Raw genomic sequence first — 20,395 nt, 5'->3', positions numbered from 1 at the left:
TCTTAACTTCTTAAACATTGAGGCAGGAGGATCACAAAGTTCAAGGCCATGTCTGGCAAACTTGGTAAGTGTCCCAAATAAAATTTTATAGACGTTCAGGAGCTAGAGCTCAGTGATGGATTACACAACTTGTTTAAGACTCTAGATTTAATTTCCACTACAAGGAAAAAAACACTTCAATTTCCAGAGAAATGCAGACCTAGGTGGGTGGAACCCACTGCATGGTTAAGCTACATGATATAGTGTAGAGTGCCTGTAAGCATGTGGTCTTTGCAGAAGGGAATGTGATCGTGCTACTGTATTAGTAATATAGAGGCACCCCAGGCTCAATGACTTCACAATAGAATTTAAGTAAACTATACTTGCTTTTCCAGTTTACAAAAATTAATTTCCTAAAATCTGAAAGGATTTTTCCCATGTGGGGGACACCAGAACTAGGAATCAAATGCATAAATCCTCAGGAAATCCCATCCCCTCCAGTTCTTTTTATTAAAGACAACCCTGAAAAAAAAAACCCTCATTAAATGTTTGAAGAAAGGAGGGAGGGGCCTTTCATTTGGAGTGCTTAGAAAGTTCTTTGATACTGACCAAAAGCCCAAAGTGTCTTCATTTTATAGTAAGTTAAATTCAAAAACCTGGTATACTTTTAATAAGAAAGCAGTTAGGTTTCAGTAATAGGATGAAATAAAAGCTGGTGCTACTAAATACTTTTCTAAGTGTCTATTTAGAATTCCATGAAGATTAAAAAAAAAATTCACTGGCTTCTGTTCTACTAGGTCTAGTGCTGTAAAACTAATTCATTAAAAATAAAACCTTGAATATCTGAATTAAATTTGTTGTGATTTCAAACATAAATTAGTCTTACTAGCAAACAGTAAAATAGTTTTGCAACAGTGACTTAAAATAGTAATTAATGTCCAAATCAATGGAGTAATTTATAATCAGAGTAGGTCCTAGCTGAGAACCAGGAAAGACTGAAAGACACATTCTTTGACTAATATATATTACCCATTTGTTGACAATTTGGTATGACTACAAGAAAAGTGTTACAGTTGGGTGTTAAGGTCTAAACTCCTGATTTAATACCTTCTGAGGCTTTGGAGCTCGGTGGTCGATGGAGTTGCTGGCGTCATGAAGAGCTTTAGTGTTGCTGCTGCTTCTATACTTTTTCCCCTTCAGCCTATTGACAAACAGCAGCTTTGCAGAAGGTTTGGCAATAAGAGGTTTTTGTTTAGCGAGGATTTCACTGTTCCAATTTGGTACCTATAAATTTTAAGTGAAAAGCAAGGCATGAAAACCCCACCTTCACAGTGACTATCAGCATGAAGGATCATAGGTCCTTGGGTGGCTTTTTTGTTATGTATGTTTTGTTTTCAGATCAAGAGTCTCATTATGTAGCTTTACTGGCACTTATGCTGGTCCTGTGAGCCTTCTGCCTCAGCCTCATATCAAATGCACATTGAATGCTTTTAGAATGTAAGAGTAAGAAAATGAAGTTTACCCAAATCCGTTAATAATACATCTTGAATGGTCAGAGATGGCAAAGTATTATTCTGGATGTAAATTATATATCTTACAACAAGAAACTTGTGAGTATATGTAGAATTAGTATCTAAGTTTATATAATACAAATATACTTGTTGATAAAACTAGTGATTTTACTAATATGAAGTAAATTCTCAGAAAAAAGTCTCACACATACCCACCTTCTCTCACACACAATTTTTTAAGAAGAACTTATTTCCTCTAGAAACATTTTTAAATTACATTTGCTGTGTGTATGTCATGACACACATGTAGAGATCAGAGGGTAAGCTGTGGGAGTTTTAGAGGCTAGTTATGCAAAAAGTATCAAAATTTTATAAACCATATGCTAGCTGTAACAACAGAACAGAAGAGTTTAAGGGAAGGCAAAGACTGGTTTTCACACTTTGTCTCTGCTGGCCTCCAGCATCCAATCCTGCTTCAGCCTGCTGTGCTAGGGCTACAGATGCCCTGCTACCATGCCCCGCTGAAAGATGTTCGTGATGCATGACTGCTTATTAGAAAACAGCAGCTGTTAATATTCAAATGAAATATTTGACAATTAATATTTGAAGTTACCATTGGGATGAGAGATTATTGATTCTTCTGATTTCTTATAATTTCCTAAAGTTGCTATAAAGAATATTTTATAAGAAAGTACTTTATAATCAATCCTACAGAGGAGGAGAAAGGAGTGTAGGAGCCAAAGGGATCAAGGACACCATGGGAAGACTCCCACAATCAACTAACCTGTGCTCATAGGGGCTCAGAGACTGAACCAACAACCAAGGAGCCAGCATGAGACTGACCTAGGCCCTCTGCATATATGTTAGTTACAGTTGTGTACCTTGGTCCTCTTGGGGGACTCCTAACAGAAGGAATAGGGGCTGTCTCTGACTCTTTTACAGGCTTGTGGGACCCATATTTTATTGATACTCATGGGAGACCTCCCCTTTCCTGGATGGAGACAGAAGAGGAGGACATTAGGGAGGTGGGGAATGGGGGGAGAGGGACTGGGAAGGAAGGTGGGGGGTGGGGAGGCTGCAGCCAAGATGTAAAATAGAATTGTTTTAGAAAGTACTTTATAATAAAGGCAACAAAGGCCTATTTCAACAATGTAAATTAAACTGAATGAAAGTGGAAATAACCTTGATTTGTTCTAATAACATCTTCCATTTATAATCTCTTCTCTGTACCTACTGTCAAAAACAAACATGCCAGGTGTTGGTGGCGCACACCTTTAATCCTAGCACAGTAGGGAGGCAGAGGCAGGTGGATCTCTGAGTTCCAGGCCAGCCTGATGTAGAGTGAGTTTTGGACAGCCAGGCTACACAGAGAAATCCTGTCTCAAAAAACCAAAAACACTGTTTAGTAAGGATGCATCTTGAATAAAAGGTACTTCAGCTAAAAGATGGGAAAAAGCTTCATGGGGTGGGGGAATGGTCCTTAGCACTGGTACTGTAGCTTTGGGTTTCAGAACCGGGGGAAAAAAAAACAAAAACAAAAAAACCAGTAGTAGTGTGTATCTGTAATCCTGGAGCTCCCTATGGGGGAGGGGATGGGAGGGAGGGGCACATGAAAATCATCCAGAAGCTTATGGGCTAGCTAGCCTGGGCTAGTCTATGCAGAAGAGGGAGGGAGTGGGCTGTTTCCAAAAGCAAGGTGGGGACTGGCAGGGTAGCTTTGTGGGTAAAGCTGCTTCCTAACAAGGTTAATGGCCTGGGTTTGATGCGGGAGAACCAACTCTTACAAGTTGTCTTCTGACTTTTACCTGTGCACTCGCTGGCACACATAAATGTCTTCTTTACTAAAAGGTTGAAGAACAAAGTTGTTCCCTGACTTCCACATATGTGGCCTGGGGATGCACAGACACACGTTCACACACAGCTTTGCAATGACGTTGCTACTTAACTGAATGACAAGAAGTATTGCTCTTGCTTCTACTCTACCTGGTATCCTTTCAATTAAAAACTTTTTTAACAAGGCAAAATGTTCAAATAGTTCAAAATAGCTTATAAAATACTTCCAGCCTATTCCAGGCACTTTGCAGAAGCAGCTAGTGTAATAGTTATGTACTTTTCCAGAAATGTTACATGAGCTTACAAAGAAAAAAAAATTATATATATATATGCATTTATCTTTATTAAGCACATGACAACATGCTGAACTCAATCCTTTTGCACTGGACACTTTACTGGTTCTATTTAAAAGCAAATTTTTAAGTGATATCCACATAGGACAAGGCTGAACCTCTTTTACTTAAAAGTTATTGAAATATTACAGTTCATGGAAATTTAAAACATAAACCTACCAACCTTTTCTGGTGTTAACTTCATAAGCTCCATATTTTCCATACTGTGTCTTCGTCCCAGCTTGGAGCGTGCACCTTTGTAAAAAAACAAATTAATTCAAATAAACCAGGGAGCCCTTCAGAATACAAACTTGGCATCGTTACATGATTCCATTCTAACATCTGATTCACAAATCCTCATGGAAGGAGCACAAACATTTTAAAAGAGTAATTATTCTCCACTCTACATAAAAATAGACAGTCCCTCTAAATACTTTCATGTCAGAAGCCACACTGGTTGCAGGCAAACAACTGGTTACTAACATTACCCCTAGATTTAGAAAACGAATTTTATAATGACTGGTTCCTATTCTCTATGTAGTCTCAAAGAAACCCAAACACATTGCGGTTTAAGTGAGTATAATCATGGGAAGGCTGTAGGCACTTAAGTTTTGATAGAATTATAAAGGACACCCCAGTTCTACAGTTTTTGCAAAGTTTCCTAGTTCCAGACAGGTTCACTACCACAAGTCAAACAAAAGCAAAGTTTCTCAAAAACAGCTTTTGACCATATATATTGTTCAGTACAGAGTTTCTATAACCAAACAATATTTTTAAAATTATGTGATAATTTTTCTAATGATTTATTTTATGTGTATGTGTGTCTTGTCTGCCCCACATGCATGTCTGGTGCCTAAGGTGGCCAGAAAGAGGTGTCTAGTGCCCCTGGAATTAGTTACCGACGATTGTGAGCCACCTTGTGGGTGCTGGGAACTGAACCCAGGTCCACTAGTAGAGCAGCCAGTCCTCCTGATCACTGAGCAATCTCTCCAGCACCTACGCGGTATTTTTTTTTTTAAAAACACAATGTACATGGACATGACATTACATGGCTGTTCACTTCACTAGGATGGCTGAGTCTGGAGAATCAAATGCAGAGCCACACTGAAGAGTATAGTGAGTTTAAGGGCAGCCTGGGCTACCCAGCAGCAAGACCTTCTTTAAAACAAACAAAACAAATAAAACAAAACCACTACACCAAGAACAAAAGGGCATAATATAAAGCATAGCTGATTCCTAACATCCAGCTTTAAAATATAAACAACATATAAATCTGCCTGTGTAAGCCCCACTGTATACAAATTTGCCATCACATTCCTTATTTTCCCCAGTGCTAGGGATCCATGCAAGACCTTGCACATGCTATGTAAGCTTCCCTATAGCGGAGCCACACCCTTGCCACAGACCTTTTATCTTAAGCATATCTGTCTGATCCAGTACTATCTCCTTTTGGTTAGTTTTTGGGTTATTAATAGTCCAAATAGCCAACTATCCAAATGGGTCTATAATTTTTTAAAATACTTCATTCCCTCTTAAGGGAACTAGGAGTTACAGTTAGGAGCTGCCATGACAGTGATGGGACTTGAACTCAAGGCCTCTGGGAAAGTAACTAGTGTTCTTAACCACTGAGCCATCTCTCTAGCCCTCATTGTGAATTTAAGCTTAGGAATGAATATATTTTCAAAGCTACATTTATTTATTTATTTATTTATTGTTGAGGTGGTGTGACATGTGCCCACAGTGCCAATGTAGAGGTCAGAGGACAACTTTAGGAGTTAGTTCTCTCTTTCTACCATGTGGGTTCTGGGGCTTGAACCAGGTCGTAAGACTTCTCAGTGGGTGCTTTACCCATTGAGCCATGTCTGCGGCTCATGGAACCAAGTTTAAAAATGTATTTCAGAGTCACGTACAGGTAGATTTCCTGAGTTTTCTGATTTAAAAAAGAGACCTCAATCCCAAGCTATTTCAGCAGAAGTGAAACGGGAGAGAAAAAGAACTTACTAAAAATCACATATATTATAACTACTTGAAATGCAAAGGGGCAGACCAAGTGTTTTTGTTCTAGCATCTTCATATTTATGGATTTCTGAATTAACCTTCAGGTTAATTTAACAGCATTTGAGTGTTTTTTTTTTTTTTTAACCAAAGGAAAGAATTATACCTTCAGCATTGCTATGTTCACAATAAGAATTATAAAACGCTATGTTCTGTGTTGATGGGGTAACTGAACTGTAACAACCACAAAGGTGGGAGGAGTTACACTTGTCACACACGCTGAGTACAGCAGACGCTTCGTCAGCCGCCTAAAAGACCCTTCCCTTTGCTCAACGTGAAGCCAATCTTCAGCATAAAGAAGTGGTTTTTAAAGCTGCTACTTACCATGTAAGTTGCCATCAAGTTCAATGTTCTCAGACATCATGGAATTATTTGTGCTGTAGCTTAGACCAAGAACCATCTGCAGGTCTGAGAGATTCAGCCGAGCGGTCAGTTCGCCACTCTTGTCCCCAACCTGTAACCACAAGCGTGTTAGATCGACCGCGTGTGTGTGTGTGTGTGTGTGTGTGTGTGTGTGTGTGTGTGTGTGTGTATACAGATCCCATGGGAGGGGCGGGGGTGGTTCATGCCTTTAATCCCAGCACTCAGGAGGCAGAGACACAGATCTCTGTGATTTCCAGGCCAGCCTAATCTACAGAGGGATTTCCAGGATAGTCAGGGCTACATAGAGAAACCCTGTCTCAAAGCAAAACAAAACTGGAGCAAAAAAAAAAAAAAAAAACCAACCAATTCCCAAGTATCTATTACCATTCCCATTTCACATACAAAAATATCTAAGCTCAAACAGCTATCAGGTGTAACAAGAGCCAGTCCTTGATTCTAAATATCAACTTTTTATTTAAAATCCATGATGTTCCTCTACGTGAGAATGAGGGTAAGAAGATGGAGTGTTTTGGTAAGATCCTATTTCCACATGCCTCAGCTCATCTTACTGTCTCCCCGGGTCAAGGCAATATGGTCACCTATCTGCTTTATACACACACACTCTACCCATCACTGATTTGTAATGACAACAGGCCTGGCAGTGATTTCTTCTGCTTCATACCTCTCTTGAAATTTCCAAGTGCTTTTCAGCAAAGTGCATTGCTTGATCATGATTTCCCAGAGCTGTGTATGCATTTCCTAAACTCCAACATGCTCTCCCCTCACCAATTCTAAAATGAATTCAAAATTAACACAGTTATCCGAAACAAGGTCCAAAGAGTACAGAATAAATGCAACCAAGCAATAATTAAAGGGTTAAAGCATGCTTTGGATTTACTTAGCCTTCAGACAGAGCAATGAGGATTCTAGACAGAGAAATGGGAATACTTAGTACCAAACTCAAAGCCAAACCCTAAAACCTGGCAACAGTCTTTAAAAATATGCAGTGACCCCAGTGTAATCCCAGCACTCGGGAGGCAAAGGCAAAAAACCAGAATTGAATAACACATCTGCAGATACCAAACTCAGAAACAATGTAACTTACCTGTCCTTGAGCTCCTGAGCAATTGCTAAGTGCTTCAGATGATAATCGATGGCCTTCTCGTAGTCCTGAAGCAAAGTGTATGTGTTTCCAAGACTGTAGCAAGACTGGGCTTCCACGGCTCTGTCTTTAAGCTGCCGAGCCAGCAGCAGTGTCTTCCTAAGAGAAACCAGTTCACATAATGCTCATTTCAAATGTGGTTCTAAGAACTGAATGCTGGCATTTTCCATCTCTGTTGCTTTCAGTCACCTTTTAAATAAGTCTGTTTGAGAGTTCAGTATATTTTCCCATTACTTTAGAAAAAGTGAAAAGATGTTTTTTAAAGACTGAAAAACCAGATTCAGACTTTACAAGCACTAATAGCTCAACAAAATAAAGGCGTGCCAAAGCATGAGATCAAATGCCTCTAGAGAGTGGAACTATTTCAGATATTAGAAGATCTCATCCCTTTGTGCTGGCAATGACTTACACATGTTCATGTAAGAGCCATCTTGTGCACATATGTGTGTGCTTATGTATTGTGGAGGCACAGGGTTGATATCAGCCTGGTGTCTTCCAGCAAACCCCAGGGATGTTCGTCTCTGCATCTCTAGTCCGAGCACTTGGGGTTACAGTTAACACCACTATGCCTAATTTTTTAGGTGGGGGCAGGGGGTCGAACTCAAGCCCTCATATTTGTCTTTGCTCCTATCTTTACTATCTGTCAACATAATATTTAGGGAGAATCCTTTATTGTAGGTTTATAGTCAATGATTCATAAAAAATACCAAGCATTTCACTTGACAATACCCAAATTCTACCTAACACGTGCGGTACTGTCAGCAAGAAGGTGTAAGAGACTAGAACATGGGCCTGGAGTCGGATTCAGCTCCTACCACTGCTAGCTGTGTGCTCTACAGCAAGCTACTTGGGCCCTGTCAGCTTTCTCATACATATAATGGAGGGAGGAATACCTTACAAGGTTTCTAAGAAGGTTGAAAGGAATCAGTCTGCATATAAACCCTATCAGTGCTTAAACCTACAGATGCCTTTGGATTTAGTAATCTAAATGACCCTTTTCCATAATTTCTGCCAAAAGTACAATTACTTCATACCACCCATAATTACTTAAAAATTTAAATAAGACAGGCCTTTTCAAGAACACAAATTTGACGTTATATACATAACTCCAGAGCTGTCATCCTGAGAGGTTCCATGCTTTAAAGGGTTGGCTGGTCCTCATCTGCATTTTGAGACTTCAGGAAATGCCTTAAGACCCCACAGTACAGCTGTTTCTGGTCCACCATTATTTTCTGCATAGCTGACTTACAAATGATCAAAAACCATTCTAGAACTGAATTCAATTACTTAGTTCTGTTTACCAAGCCACTGCATTGTATCCTGAAAAGTTCAGTTCACATGCTTTTACACAGGCCTGAAGACAATTCTAAGGGTGAGTTCCAAAACCATCACTAACCTGTTTTTGTAACAAAGGCTAAATTGCTGAGTTCTAGCCTACTTGCTGTGGGGAAGCAAGCTATCACAGTGAACTCATACTTCTTTAGTCTAAAAGCCACCAACCAATTGCTAACAGGACATTTCAATATTTAACAAAGGTACAATATTTAATAATGAAAACTTTTCTGTATTCTTGACTTTATAGAACATTTGACAGTTAAAATCAAAATGTAAATTATATTCCTCACATGACAATCAAGAAGGAAATTTCCTATCTAGCTAATAAGGTGGTTTTCACAGGGGTCACATATAGATATCTTGCATATCAGACATTTAATTATGATTCATAACAGCAAAATTACAGTTATGAAGTAGCAATATAATAATTTTATGGTTGGGGGTTCTCACAACAACGAGGAACTGTATTAAAGGGTCACATTAGGAAGGCTGAGAACCACTGAGGTAATCAATAGTCAACCAATAAATACTAACCATGAATAGAAGTTTAAAGAAAAACAGCATCATTTAATGTTTTAGATGACCAAAGCAACTTCAGCTCTTTTTTTTTTTTCTCTGTTTTTGAGACAGTGTACCTCAGACAGGCCTGAAACTCACTTTGTAGACCAGGTTGGCATCAAATTCAGAGAGATCTGCTGGCCTACACCTAATGAGTGCTAGGATTAAGGGCATATGCCATGCACCCAGATTTTTCTTTGTGAAGTAACAGAAAGGCAAACACCAAAAAGCCAGCATTGTTTTTGTTGTTGTTTTGATGACAAACTAATTCTGTACACAGGAATCTCTTAAGTGTCAGAACAAATCAGCCCCTGTGTGTCTGGTTCAGTCTCAAATCTGCATTCAAAGAGAAAGCCCTACAGTCTAGAAGATACATGAAGTGGGTTAGACCCTGCTACCATCTGTTTCCAACCTATTGGGCTAGAGGGGCCCTGACACAAATGCTCAAGCTGGCAATGGGGCTGGCCGGTAAAGAGAGCCTTAGCTTTGGTGGAGTCCATGTTGGGCAAGGAAGGGAGAGCTGCTGGCTAAGGGGCGGGGCAGGTGGAGAGGGAGAGCTGCTGGCTAAGGGGCGGGGCAGGAGGGAAAAATTCAGTGGTCAGTGACTTTAAGATCTATCTTTTTTTTTTTTTTTTTTTTTTTTTTTTTAAACTTTAATACTCTTCAGACAAGACCTAGTTTTGTTACCACCTTCTTTGGGCCTCTCAACATTTGTAACTAGATGAAATAAAGCAAATACCTATACACATCCTACCTGCTAAACAGGTTTATAAAGGAGTTTAGAAGTTTAGAACTTTAAACAAAAAGTTTTAAAGGTAAAAAGTAATAATAATAATAATAATAAAAATAATAAAAAACCATAAAGACATCTCCCCAGTCCTATTTTTTTCTCTTCTTAAGAAATATTTGTTCTGCTGGGTGTTGGTGGCAAAAGCCTTTAATCAAAGCACTAGGGAGACAGAGGCAGGCGATCTGTGAGTTCGAGGCCAGCCTTGTCTTCAGACCAAGTTCCAGGACAGTCTCCATAGCAACACAGAGAAACCCTGTCTCAAAAAACAAAGAAAACAACCACCACCACAACAATGCACCACAAAGGAAGCCATACTGCTGCTATTAAGTATTAGGTAAAAGGCTACCTTGATGGTGCATGCCACAGTGACAGCACTCAGGAGGGAGACAGGAAGACTGCAAATTCACATACAGTGTTTCCTGAGCATTGTGTACCAGCAAAGTACTTAACGTTCCCTTTCACCCAGTTCTCCTGGCACCCCCAACTCCAGATGCTGATGGCTGCCTCAGGTGAGGGCAGGCCTGGGAGCCTCATCCTGCTGCTGGCACACATCAATAACCAGGTCTCACCCTCAAAGCCCACTGTTATTTTACAGAATGCATAATTACTCATTTTACACTTATCCACAAAGATGCTCGACTAACCGGTAGTATTCGGAAGCGGTTTCGAACTCCCCCAGGAATATGTATGCATTTCCGAGGTTGCTGTATGCTCTCCTCTCAGCTGCTTTATCTCCGAACTCTTTGGCAATAAGGAGACGCTGGGACAGAAAACCTTCATCAGAGAGAGACACAAGGGAACTGAAGGCCCTCCAATCCCTGTCCTCCACTCTGACGAAATGATCTGGCTCCGAGGCCTTCCGTTTACCTGCTCATGAGCTATGACTGCATCTCTGAAGTTGCCAAGGAGGTAGTGTGTATTGCCAAGATTCCCAAAGGCTCGTCCTTGGGCTGCTCGGTCACCTAGAGCAGTTACTAATGACAGGTTTTCCCTTAGTGATGACAAAAAGTGGTGAAAACGTAAGTTTAGGGAAAAGTTCTTAGCTGATTTATTTACAGACAGTTTTTTTCATAGCTGGGGATTTAAACCCAGGGCCCAGTGTGTGCTTGACAAGTACTGGCCACCAAGATATACCCCCAGCCCCAGAGTTAATTCTATTTATCATTTTAAAAAGGTCAGCTTACAATGACAGTATCTTAAAGGTACATTCTGAAGCAGGGCAGAAATGAAATGGCTGGAATTCATTTACTGGAAACAGTTGGCTGTAGGTTTTTATGCACAGTCAGCAAGACATGATCTTGGAGCCCTGCACCCAGGCAACTGTATGAAATTCTACTGGCCAAACACGAAATTTACCCCAAATAAATTTTAAGCCAAGCGTTGATATTCCTTGCTGTCACCACTAAGGGGCACTGGTCTGCAGGTTAACTGAAACTGCAGGTTTCTAGCAGTACAGTAACATTTAAACAGCTCCCATCTTTCTTCTTGTGTTGTTGTTTTTGAGACAGGGTTTCTCTGTACCCCTGGCTGTCCTGGAACTCAGTCAGTAGACCAGGCTGGCCTCAAACTCGCAGCGATCCACCTGCCTCTGTCTCCCCAGGGCTGGGATTAAAGGTGTGTGCCACCACCACCCAGCTCTTTCTACACCTCTGATAAACTTGGAAACCTCCTCCTGAGTGAAGAGCAACCAGGCAGCGCCAGGGCTGGTGGGGCCACACCGTCTCTACTCACTCATAGAGATCCACAGCTGCCTGCAAGGCGTTTCTCACTTCTTCTGGAAAGTCTCCTACATCCTGGGGACCAGGGCAACCGAAACTCTTGCCTTTGGCGTGATACACATTTCCAAGATTGTAGAGTGCTCTTGCTTCCCCCACCTAGACGGAGATGTCAACAAAGCTCATATTGTAAAATGGGAGACCAGGGTTACACTGCTTATCCCATGTGCTTACTTAATGTGTTATTATCGTGTGTGCATGATGTGTGTGGTGGTGCATGTGCCACAGTGCACAGGTGGAGGTCAGAGTTCACTCTCCCACCCTTCTGCATGTTCCAGGGATTGAAGTCAGATCACCAGGCTCGCACAGCAAGCCTTACCCACTGAGCCATCTTGCCATATATTTATAATTTCCTCAGCACTATTGTCAAGGAAAAGAAGTGTCCCCAGTGCCCATCCACAGAGTCGAATACATGATTACACACAAAGAAGGACCAACCTTTTGCTATTTGTTTTTTCTATTAAAAAAAAAAAATCCTGTTCTCTCTGTTACTTTTGTCTATGAATATTTGAGTTTATAGATACACTATGGAAGTAGTATTAGAACACTACATCAGCAAAACAACTGGCATTTGGTATACCATCTTTGTTACCTTGTCATTAAGTTCTCTGGAGATATCCAGGTGTCGCTGACAACACACTATCGCTTCATCAAAATTCCCAAGCACTTTTAAGGTGTTTCCAAGATTGCCACTGGCTTTAGCTTCCCCCAGTTGATCTCCAATAGTCCTAGGAAATACATTTGAAAAGTGAATGATGTCAAAAATTAAGATACGGGTGGGCAGTGGTGGCGCACACCCTTAATCCCAGCACTTGGGAAGCAGAGGCAGGTGGATTTCTGAGTTGAGGCCAGTCTGGTTTACAGAGTGAGTTCCAGGACAGCAGGGACTACCCAGAGAAACCCTGTCTCAAAAAAAAAAAAAAAAAAAAAAAAAAAAGGAAGTCAAAGAACAGTTTTCCTAGAGGACAAGTGGCAGAGTTAAGACAAAATTCATTAGTCTTGGAACCTATTTTAAATAATTTTTTAAAAAAGCATTTCTATAGTTAATTTTCATCCATTTAATTAAGCTTTACGGCTGTTTTATTACTGTTCAATTAAACTGTTTTGCCTAAAAATTAGTTTTCAAAAGTCATGTTATTAAGTTAGAAGTCATTAAATATTCCTTTGGTTTTTAAGCAAATGGAAGTTTGTTTTTGCTTTTTTTTTTTTTTTTTTTTTTTTAAAGTAAGTTAATTTAGAGAAGGAGAGAATAAAAAACTGGAATTACCTGGCAAGAGTTAAATCATGGTGGTGGTATTCTAATGCTTTGGCATAGTCATGTAAGTAGAAGTAAGCGTTACCCAGCTGGCTGTAAATTGCACTGAGTGTTTTGAGGTCTTCAGTTCCAACTTGAACTGCAGCTTCAAAAAACGACACGCCAGCACGACAGTCTCCGGACTTACACAGGCGTTCTCCTTCCAAGGCCAGCTCGAGGCAAGAAGCTTCCATTCTGCAACGTTATGTAGGACAGACACGGCATTACATCCCACATCAGTGACTTTAACTCCCAGTAATACAAACGTGGACTTTGTGGCTACGTGTCATCAAACAGAAGCTCGGCTGAATTACACACAAATGACTGACAAAACAGTACTTAACTGAAGCAACAACTAATTTGTCTACTCAAATTTCTCCGAGCCACAGAGGTCTCTTAGACTGGGAGCTAACATATCTTATATGGAGTTCATTGTAAGTGCTCCCACCAGTAACCCACCTTACCAGTGAGGCTATCTAAAGGCGTGTTTCCATCCACCCACTCATCATTCATCTACCTTTCTCAGCCTCACACATCACCCCCCCCACACACACACACACACAGACATAGACAGAGACAGACAGGCAGGCAGACAGACACACCTCACTCCTTTTTCACTGCTTACCAGCAACAAGCAATCATAGTCTAAAAGAATAAAGGAACAAAATATCCTGATTCACCAGAAAACTAAAGGTCAAGAAACTTTTCCTGGAAAGCAATTAATTTAGATGGATATGGAAGGCTTAGCTGGCACAGCTGCAGGGTGGAGGGCTTAGCTGGTACAGCTTTTATGATAATGCTCTTCGAGGACCTTGGCGGATTCCATGACATGGAGGGACATGGCGGAGGAACAGACATGCCAGGCAGACAGAGCTTAGTGAGAAGTTTTATTTGGAAGGGGAAAGTAGGGGGAAGGGAAAAGAAAGGAGGTTAAGAGACACAGAGACAGAGGACAGAAGAGGGAGACAGAAACAGTCCTGTCTGCCCCAGGGGATCGCTGGGGAAGAGAGGAGCAGGAGAGGGGAAGGGGGCTGGGGTCGTATTTTAAAGGGGTCCTTTGCACCTGGGCTGACCAGGGCACTGCACGAGTGCATTCTGCCAGGTGACTTGCGGGCCAGCATAATGCCTGAATCCTTACAATAGCGCCCACCTTGAAGCATAAGGACCTGATTTTATTCCCCAGACCCATGTAAAAATGCCAGGTGTAGCACATGCTTGTCATCCCAGCATTGGAAGAGGCAAGGGCCCCAGGTTTGCCAGCCGGCTGATCTAGCCTTGGTGGTGACCTTTGAGTAGTGAAAAACTGTCAGAGATGTACGGTCTTCCTGAGAACGACAGGCCAGGTTGCCCTTAGAGTCATCATCCAAACTGGTTTGTAAAAGGAGGGTATAACCCTGATGGAACTAGAAAAGGTTTGACCAAGATGAGCCAAATACAGAGTTGCAAAGCCGGCTCTTGAGTTAGATTTATCCAGCAATCTGTAACGGGAATTTTCAATTTTACACTCAACTTTCTCTTTAACAGTTCAAAAGACTTAGCCAATGTCTATTGCTTGTTCTACATCACTAATTTTACTTCCATGTGTGAACTTATAAAAGCAATCCAAGTCAATATAATCAAGGCTCTAACGCGCTTCAACATTAGACATAGAAAGGAAGAACTAAGTACACAGATTAAATCAATCTAATCAGAGAAGTAACCAGCTATATTGTTTTACACTTCCCTTATTTTTTCACAATTTCACACAGATACACAATGCACTTCACACCCCTTGCCCTCTCTTACCCCCTCCCTCTACTTCCAAACCTTTCTTCTCTACAAGGAGTCCTCTTAGGTTCCTGGGTGTAGGTGTAACACTTAAAATGGGTGTGTGTTGGGAGTGTTGGTCCCCTGCTGAATTTAGTTAGAGTTGCTTGAATGAGCATGAGTAAGGGGATTCATGAGCTGGGCAACTTACCCGTGGCTACAACACTGGGAATATGATTCCCTGTCTCCTAGCAACTATTAACTGTCTACAGCTCTTCAGGAGAAGGGGAGGGGGGGAGTCTCACCAGCCCCTCCCCCACCCAAGATGGAATGTTGATGGGCCCAGTCTTGGGCAGGGATTTAATCAGCTATTTTATTTGTAGATATTTTTTTTCCCCCTAATGTTTACTTTCTTGAGTCAGCCTCACTATTTGGCCCATGCTGGCCTTGAACTGGGGATTCTCCTGCCTCAGTCTCCAGAGGGCTGGGGTCACAGGCATGCACCACCACAGCAGCTATTTACATTTCTTTATAAGAAGGTTTGAAACTAATAAAACTTTTCTTGTCTTTCACAAGTGAAAACTTTCTTTTACAGGAAAGAGGCTAGATGAGGTATCTTAACTAGTAGTCTTTGTCTAAATATCAGAATCAATGAGCACTTAAGAATAATCAGGGAGAAACATCTAAAAAAAAGTATGTGTGTATGTATGCACATTATGTGTGTGTATATGTATGGATATGTATATAAAGTCTTCCTACTAAACTTTTTAATCTAAGCATTCTGATTATGTAAATAATATGTATGGAGCATTTTCCCTTCTAGGAACAACTTCTGAGCAGATTTCCACAATTTCATAAGATGTGTACACAAGGAATTTATAGCAGCAAAATACTAGCATGACAAGCAAGGCTGCAGAGATGGCTCATGGTTAAGAGCACTGGATGCTCTTGTAGAGGAGTTGGGTTTGATTCTCAGTGTAGACACTGTAACTGCAGTTCCAGGGTACCCAATAACTTCCCTGGCCTCCTTGGGTACACAGACATATTAACAGACAGAACACTCATCCAACAAAATTTTTAAAAGAATAAATTTACATATGGCACATGCTTCCACAGAAGGAGAGTAGGGAAGTGGTCAGACAGCGGTGTTCTCAATCTAGGGTGACCGGGTCACACAGGGCAGAGTCAAACACAACTATTTGTTCATATGGAAGGTGTTTACAGACAAGACCTATGTGTTTTGCCTACATCCATTTAAAGCAAACATGCATATAAAGTATCACCAGTACAATTACATGACCTTCTGGGTTTCTAAGTTCATCTATACAGTATGACCTTCATCAATCCAAATGACATTTATGTGTCTGGGTGTGTTCTGCCTGCTGGTTTATCTGCTGTAGACAAAATGGTATCATACACATTTGTACATGCATGCATGCCAGCGTTTGCTTGCCTGTGTATACAGTTGAGAAGGTCAGAGACCGAAGTATCTTCTCCATCTCTCTCCACTGTACTTTTGAGACAGTTTGCCCCTAAACCTAGAGCTCACCACATTTTGGCTATACTGTCCGGCTGGAGGTTACAAACACGCTAGCACACCCAGCTGCCACACCACACAGGTGCTGGAGGGCTGAACTCAGGCCCTCATGCCTGTAACATACTTTACCCACTGAGACACCCCCTAGCCCAAGTCACACACTTTTAGAAAGACATTTTAAGTAATTATCACCAGACCATAATAGTCAACCGGAACTCTGCTGATCTGCGTACCTCATGTCCTCTGAGATCATAAGTGAGAATGTTCATAACTTAGTTTTAAGTTATTATAGTAACTAATGTCTGAGACAAAACTCAAAACTATCTAGGGAACTGTTAATGCAGGGACATACTGTGACTCTACTATATATCATGAGGAAACAATATTATAAAAAATCCCTAAACCCTAATCAAATATTTGTAATTGCAAAATATAGCAAGTCAAGTTTATACATTTTTAGAAGATCGTTAAATGACAGAGAAGCAATTTCCTATCCTCTCTGTCACTGTGAAAGAACAGGTTTACTTCATTTGTTTGCAAGCTGGGTAACAAAGAACACACAGATGCAGGAACAAGGCCAGGACACCACCTTACCGCAAGGCTTCTCCAGTCTCTCCTGGCAGCCTGTCTAGCTGCATAATCAAAGAAAGTACTCTGAATAAGGGTAAGCAGATTTACCACCTGTGATGGTTCACCTTAGCTGAGTGTCTGTGAAGGATTTCTACATTAACTAAGGTAACGGCTCCCTAAGTGGGAACAGCACCTTTCCCAGGCTGGGGTCCTGGCCAGAGCCACTGCTTTCTGCCTCCTGAGTATGAACGAAGGTGGCCACTCTTGCCACCGCGTCTCCCCTGCCCTGAGAGACTGCACGCTCAACCTGTGAGCAAATAGCCCCACCCCTCAAGTCTTGGTCAGGCATTTTGTGACAGTAATCAGAAAGAAACTAACACAAATACCAGGTATGAGTCGTCTTCTGCACAGGTCTGTTATTTCTACTCCCAACTTCTTTTGCTCACTTCTACACGAGATTTTGACATTTAGCATCTTCATTACCTCCTTAATTTTAATTTCTTACATTCATATTTTATCAGTCAAAGCAAAACTGTCTGAAAATCTTGATGCTGCACTTAAAAATATCTAATACCCATTATGCCCAAGTGTGAGTCCTCAAACGGATTCCACAGCTTTTGAGGACAGATGAGTTTTTCAGGGTGGAGTACGGCCACCACCTCCTCTCATGAAACCTAGTCCTGCCTCTCGGTGTCCCTTCTCGGGCATGCAGCTTTCCCACCTCCAGTCCTAACTCCTGTGGGCAATGTCTATCTTACTTACCAAGTATCTCTAGTTGTTCTACTTTATTTTGTGAAAGGAAAAAGCAGTACAAAATTACTAGGATTCAAATTTTAATTATTTTTTTTAGATTTATTCATTCTATGTGTGCTTTGCCTGCATGTATGTTTGAGCACCACATGTGTGCCGGGAGCCAGAGGAGGTCAGAAGAAGGCATCAGTGCCCTTCGAATTGGAGTTACGACTAGTTGTGAATCACATGAGGGCTAGAACCACACATGGGACCTGGGAATGGAACCCAGGTCTTCTGCAAAAGCAGCAAATGCTCTTAACCAATCAGCTACCTCTCCAGCCCAAACCTTAAGTTTTATATAATAACAAGTTTCAAATTTAAATCTCCCCCAAATAGCAGAAAGGGAATTTGATGCCCAGACAGGTTATTTGACTGGCTCAATGGCCACATGATGGAAAAGCTGAGGATATAAATTGGTTTTTGGTTCCAAATCTAGTGTTCTTGCCACTACCCCCTGTTACCCCAAACTACCTTAAGGAAATAACATTCTTGCTAGTTTTTTAGATGGGGTTTCATAAATCCCAGATTCACCTTGACTTTACACAACAAATGATGGCCTTCAATTCCTCATCTTCCTATCCGCCCACCTACTGAGTACTGGGGTTGCAGGTGTGAGCCACCAACCTGGTTATGCCATGCAGGGGTTCAGGCAGGTTAGGTAAGCAAGAGTACTCCACCAAGTGAGCTCCCTTCCTCGGCCTCAGGAAGAATATTAGTAATTACATATCTCTAGCAAATATCAAAGTATATTTGTGTGTGTGTGTGTGTGTGTGTGTGTGTGTGTGTGTCTGTCTGTCTGTCTGTCTGCCTGCGTTATGCAGTTATATATATGCATAGGGGCCAGAGGACAACCTCCATGCCATTCACCGACTTCATTTCTAACTGGCCTGGATCTTGCTGAGTAGGCTGGACTGGCTGCCGACGAGCTCCAGAAATCCCCACTTTTCTACAGCACTGTGCCACTGAGTCAGTCTCTGTGTTTTTGGGTTTTTGTTTGAGAGTTCTAGGGATTAAACTCAGGTCCACTAAAGGCATGGCAAGCATTTTACTAACTAAGCAACATTCCCCGCACCAGCCCCTAAATTATATCTTTTTTAAAAAATATTTTCGTTTCTTTGTGTGTTTGGTATTATGAGTGTACATATGTATATGTATGTGTATTCTGAGTTACCACTCTCTAATTTATCCCAATGAGACAGGGTCTTTCAAGTGATGGCCAGAAAGCTCCAGGGATCTACATGTGTGTAACCCCCAGCACATGGCCTCTCCTGGCCTTTATGTGAGTGCTGGGGATCTGAAGCCAGGTCTTCATATTTAAGCTGCAGACTTTCTTACCCACCAAGACTCCCCAGTCCTATTTTTCTCTCTTCTAAACAAATATTTTTTCTTATTTTTATTCATGTATGTCTCCCCTCACAACCCCCTGCCATGTGTGGGGTGTGTGAATGTATGCCACATGTGTGGGTGCCCTCAGAGGCCAGGAGAGAGCATCAGATCCCCTGGAGCTGGATAGCCAGGTGGCTGTGAACCTGACATGGATCCTGGGAATCAAACTGGGTCCTCTGTAAGAGAGGAAAGCGTTCATAGGTGCGGAGCCCTCTCTCCAGCTGGTAATTGCTCCTTTTACTTGAATGTAAGACTTACTCTTACAATATCAAAGCATTGAGGTATTTATTATTTATGTGACAAGGACAAACAATGACAGGTCCCAAGGAAACACAGAACTATAGAAGCTAGTGTAATGAATAGAATGTATCCATATTTCAACTTCACAATTACCAATACAATCAGTTTCATCTCTGGTCCAAAACTCACTCCAATCCCAGATTATCTTGAAATATATTCCAGAATGCATACAATTTCACTAACAAATATTTAGTGTATATTGCTAAAAAGTATTTTTTTAATATCATTAAGCACTTGGAAGGAAAAGGTAAGGTTACTTGAGCTCAAGAGTTTGAGACTAACCTGGGCACATAGTAAGACCTTGTCACAAAACCGAGTGAGAGATTATTTTATCGCACCTAAAATTCTCTAAAGTCAATCCATCTTTTAAAGTTTAGAACTGTATTCATTCAGTTTGGTTATCAGCATACATGTGTATATGTATACTAAAGTACTCTGATGTCCCCAGGGAAGGGGGCGTTCTCAATTATCAAGGGAAATACTCCAAAGCTGTTATCACTGAACTACAGAAACTCCTGGAGGGATAGACGAGGAATTCTACAATGAAGGAACCAGATGGCTAAAACACAGCAGCCTAAGTATTTACTACAGCAGAGGAACCTACACTAGACCACACCTAACACGACCCATTCATACCATGACCTGACACTGCACACACCCACACGCTACAGAATGCTGTGTTAGAGTACTTACTAATGCAGCCAGGCGTGTTTGGTACTTTTTACTACAGATAGTTATAAATCTTTCCTTGGCGAAGTCCTATAGCAGCAACATGCAACCAGGTCTGACCTGTCATGGGAAAACTAAGGTCTCCCCACAGGCAGGGTCCAATCCTTTCCTCTTTATCTACTGTTCTTATACTGTGTCAGAGGGCGTACCACTCCTCACAATGATCAAAAGGCAGATAAACATGTTCCTGGTTCATCTGATGGTATGTCCTACAAAGTTCAACAGGCATGCATACCAAACAAATGCTAAGCAACTGGACTGCCTTGAGGCACCAACCGCCACAGAAACAAGGGAGAGGTAGTCATCACATGTCTAATCCCAGCACTTCTGAGGCAGAGGCAGGTAGAT

The 20,395-nt window shown here is 41.3% G+C and overlaps 1 protein-coding gene across 2 annotated transcripts in view; it reads right to left on the bottom strand.

The window, feature by feature from the left end:
- Gpsm2 (G protein signaling modulator 2) overlaps nt 1–20,395 on the bottom strand; it is a 38,766-nt gene that overhangs the window by 2,737 nt on the left and 15,634 nt on the right. For both annotated transcript variants that reach the window (XM_051177704.1, XM_051177703.1), the window contains 10 exons: nt 12,961–13,182; nt 12,286–12,421; nt 11,650–11,792; nt 10,786–10,909; nt 10,563–10,678; nt 7,179–7,334; nt 6,756–6,864; nt 6,035–6,164; nt 3,840–3,910; nt 1,087–1,263 (listed from right to left, as the gene is read on the bottom strand). In XM_051177704.1, the coding sequence (XP_051033661.1) occupies nt 1,087–1,263; nt 3,840–3,910; nt 6,035–6,164; nt 6,756–6,864; nt 7,179–7,334; nt 10,563–10,678; nt 10,786–10,909; nt 11,650–11,792; nt 12,286–12,421; nt 12,961–13,181 (1,383 nt within the window). In that variant the 5' untranslated portion in view covers nt 13,182. The remainder of the gene's footprint in view (nt 1–1,086; nt 1,264–3,839; nt 3,911–6,034; nt 6,165–6,755; nt 6,865–7,178; nt 7,335–10,562; nt 10,679–10,785; nt 10,910–11,649; nt 11,793–12,285; nt 12,422–12,960; nt 13,183–20,395) is intronic.

Source organism: Phodopus roborovskii, unplaced genomic scaffold (assembly GCF_943737965.1).
Source record: "Phodopus roborovskii unplaced genomic scaffold, PHOROB, whole genome shotgun sequence".
NCBI classification, from domain to species: domain Eukaryota; kingdom Metazoa; phylum Chordata; class Mammalia; order Rodentia; family Cricetidae; genus Phodopus; species Phodopus roborovskii.
This window is presented reverse-complemented; position numbering and strand designations above follow the sequence as displayed.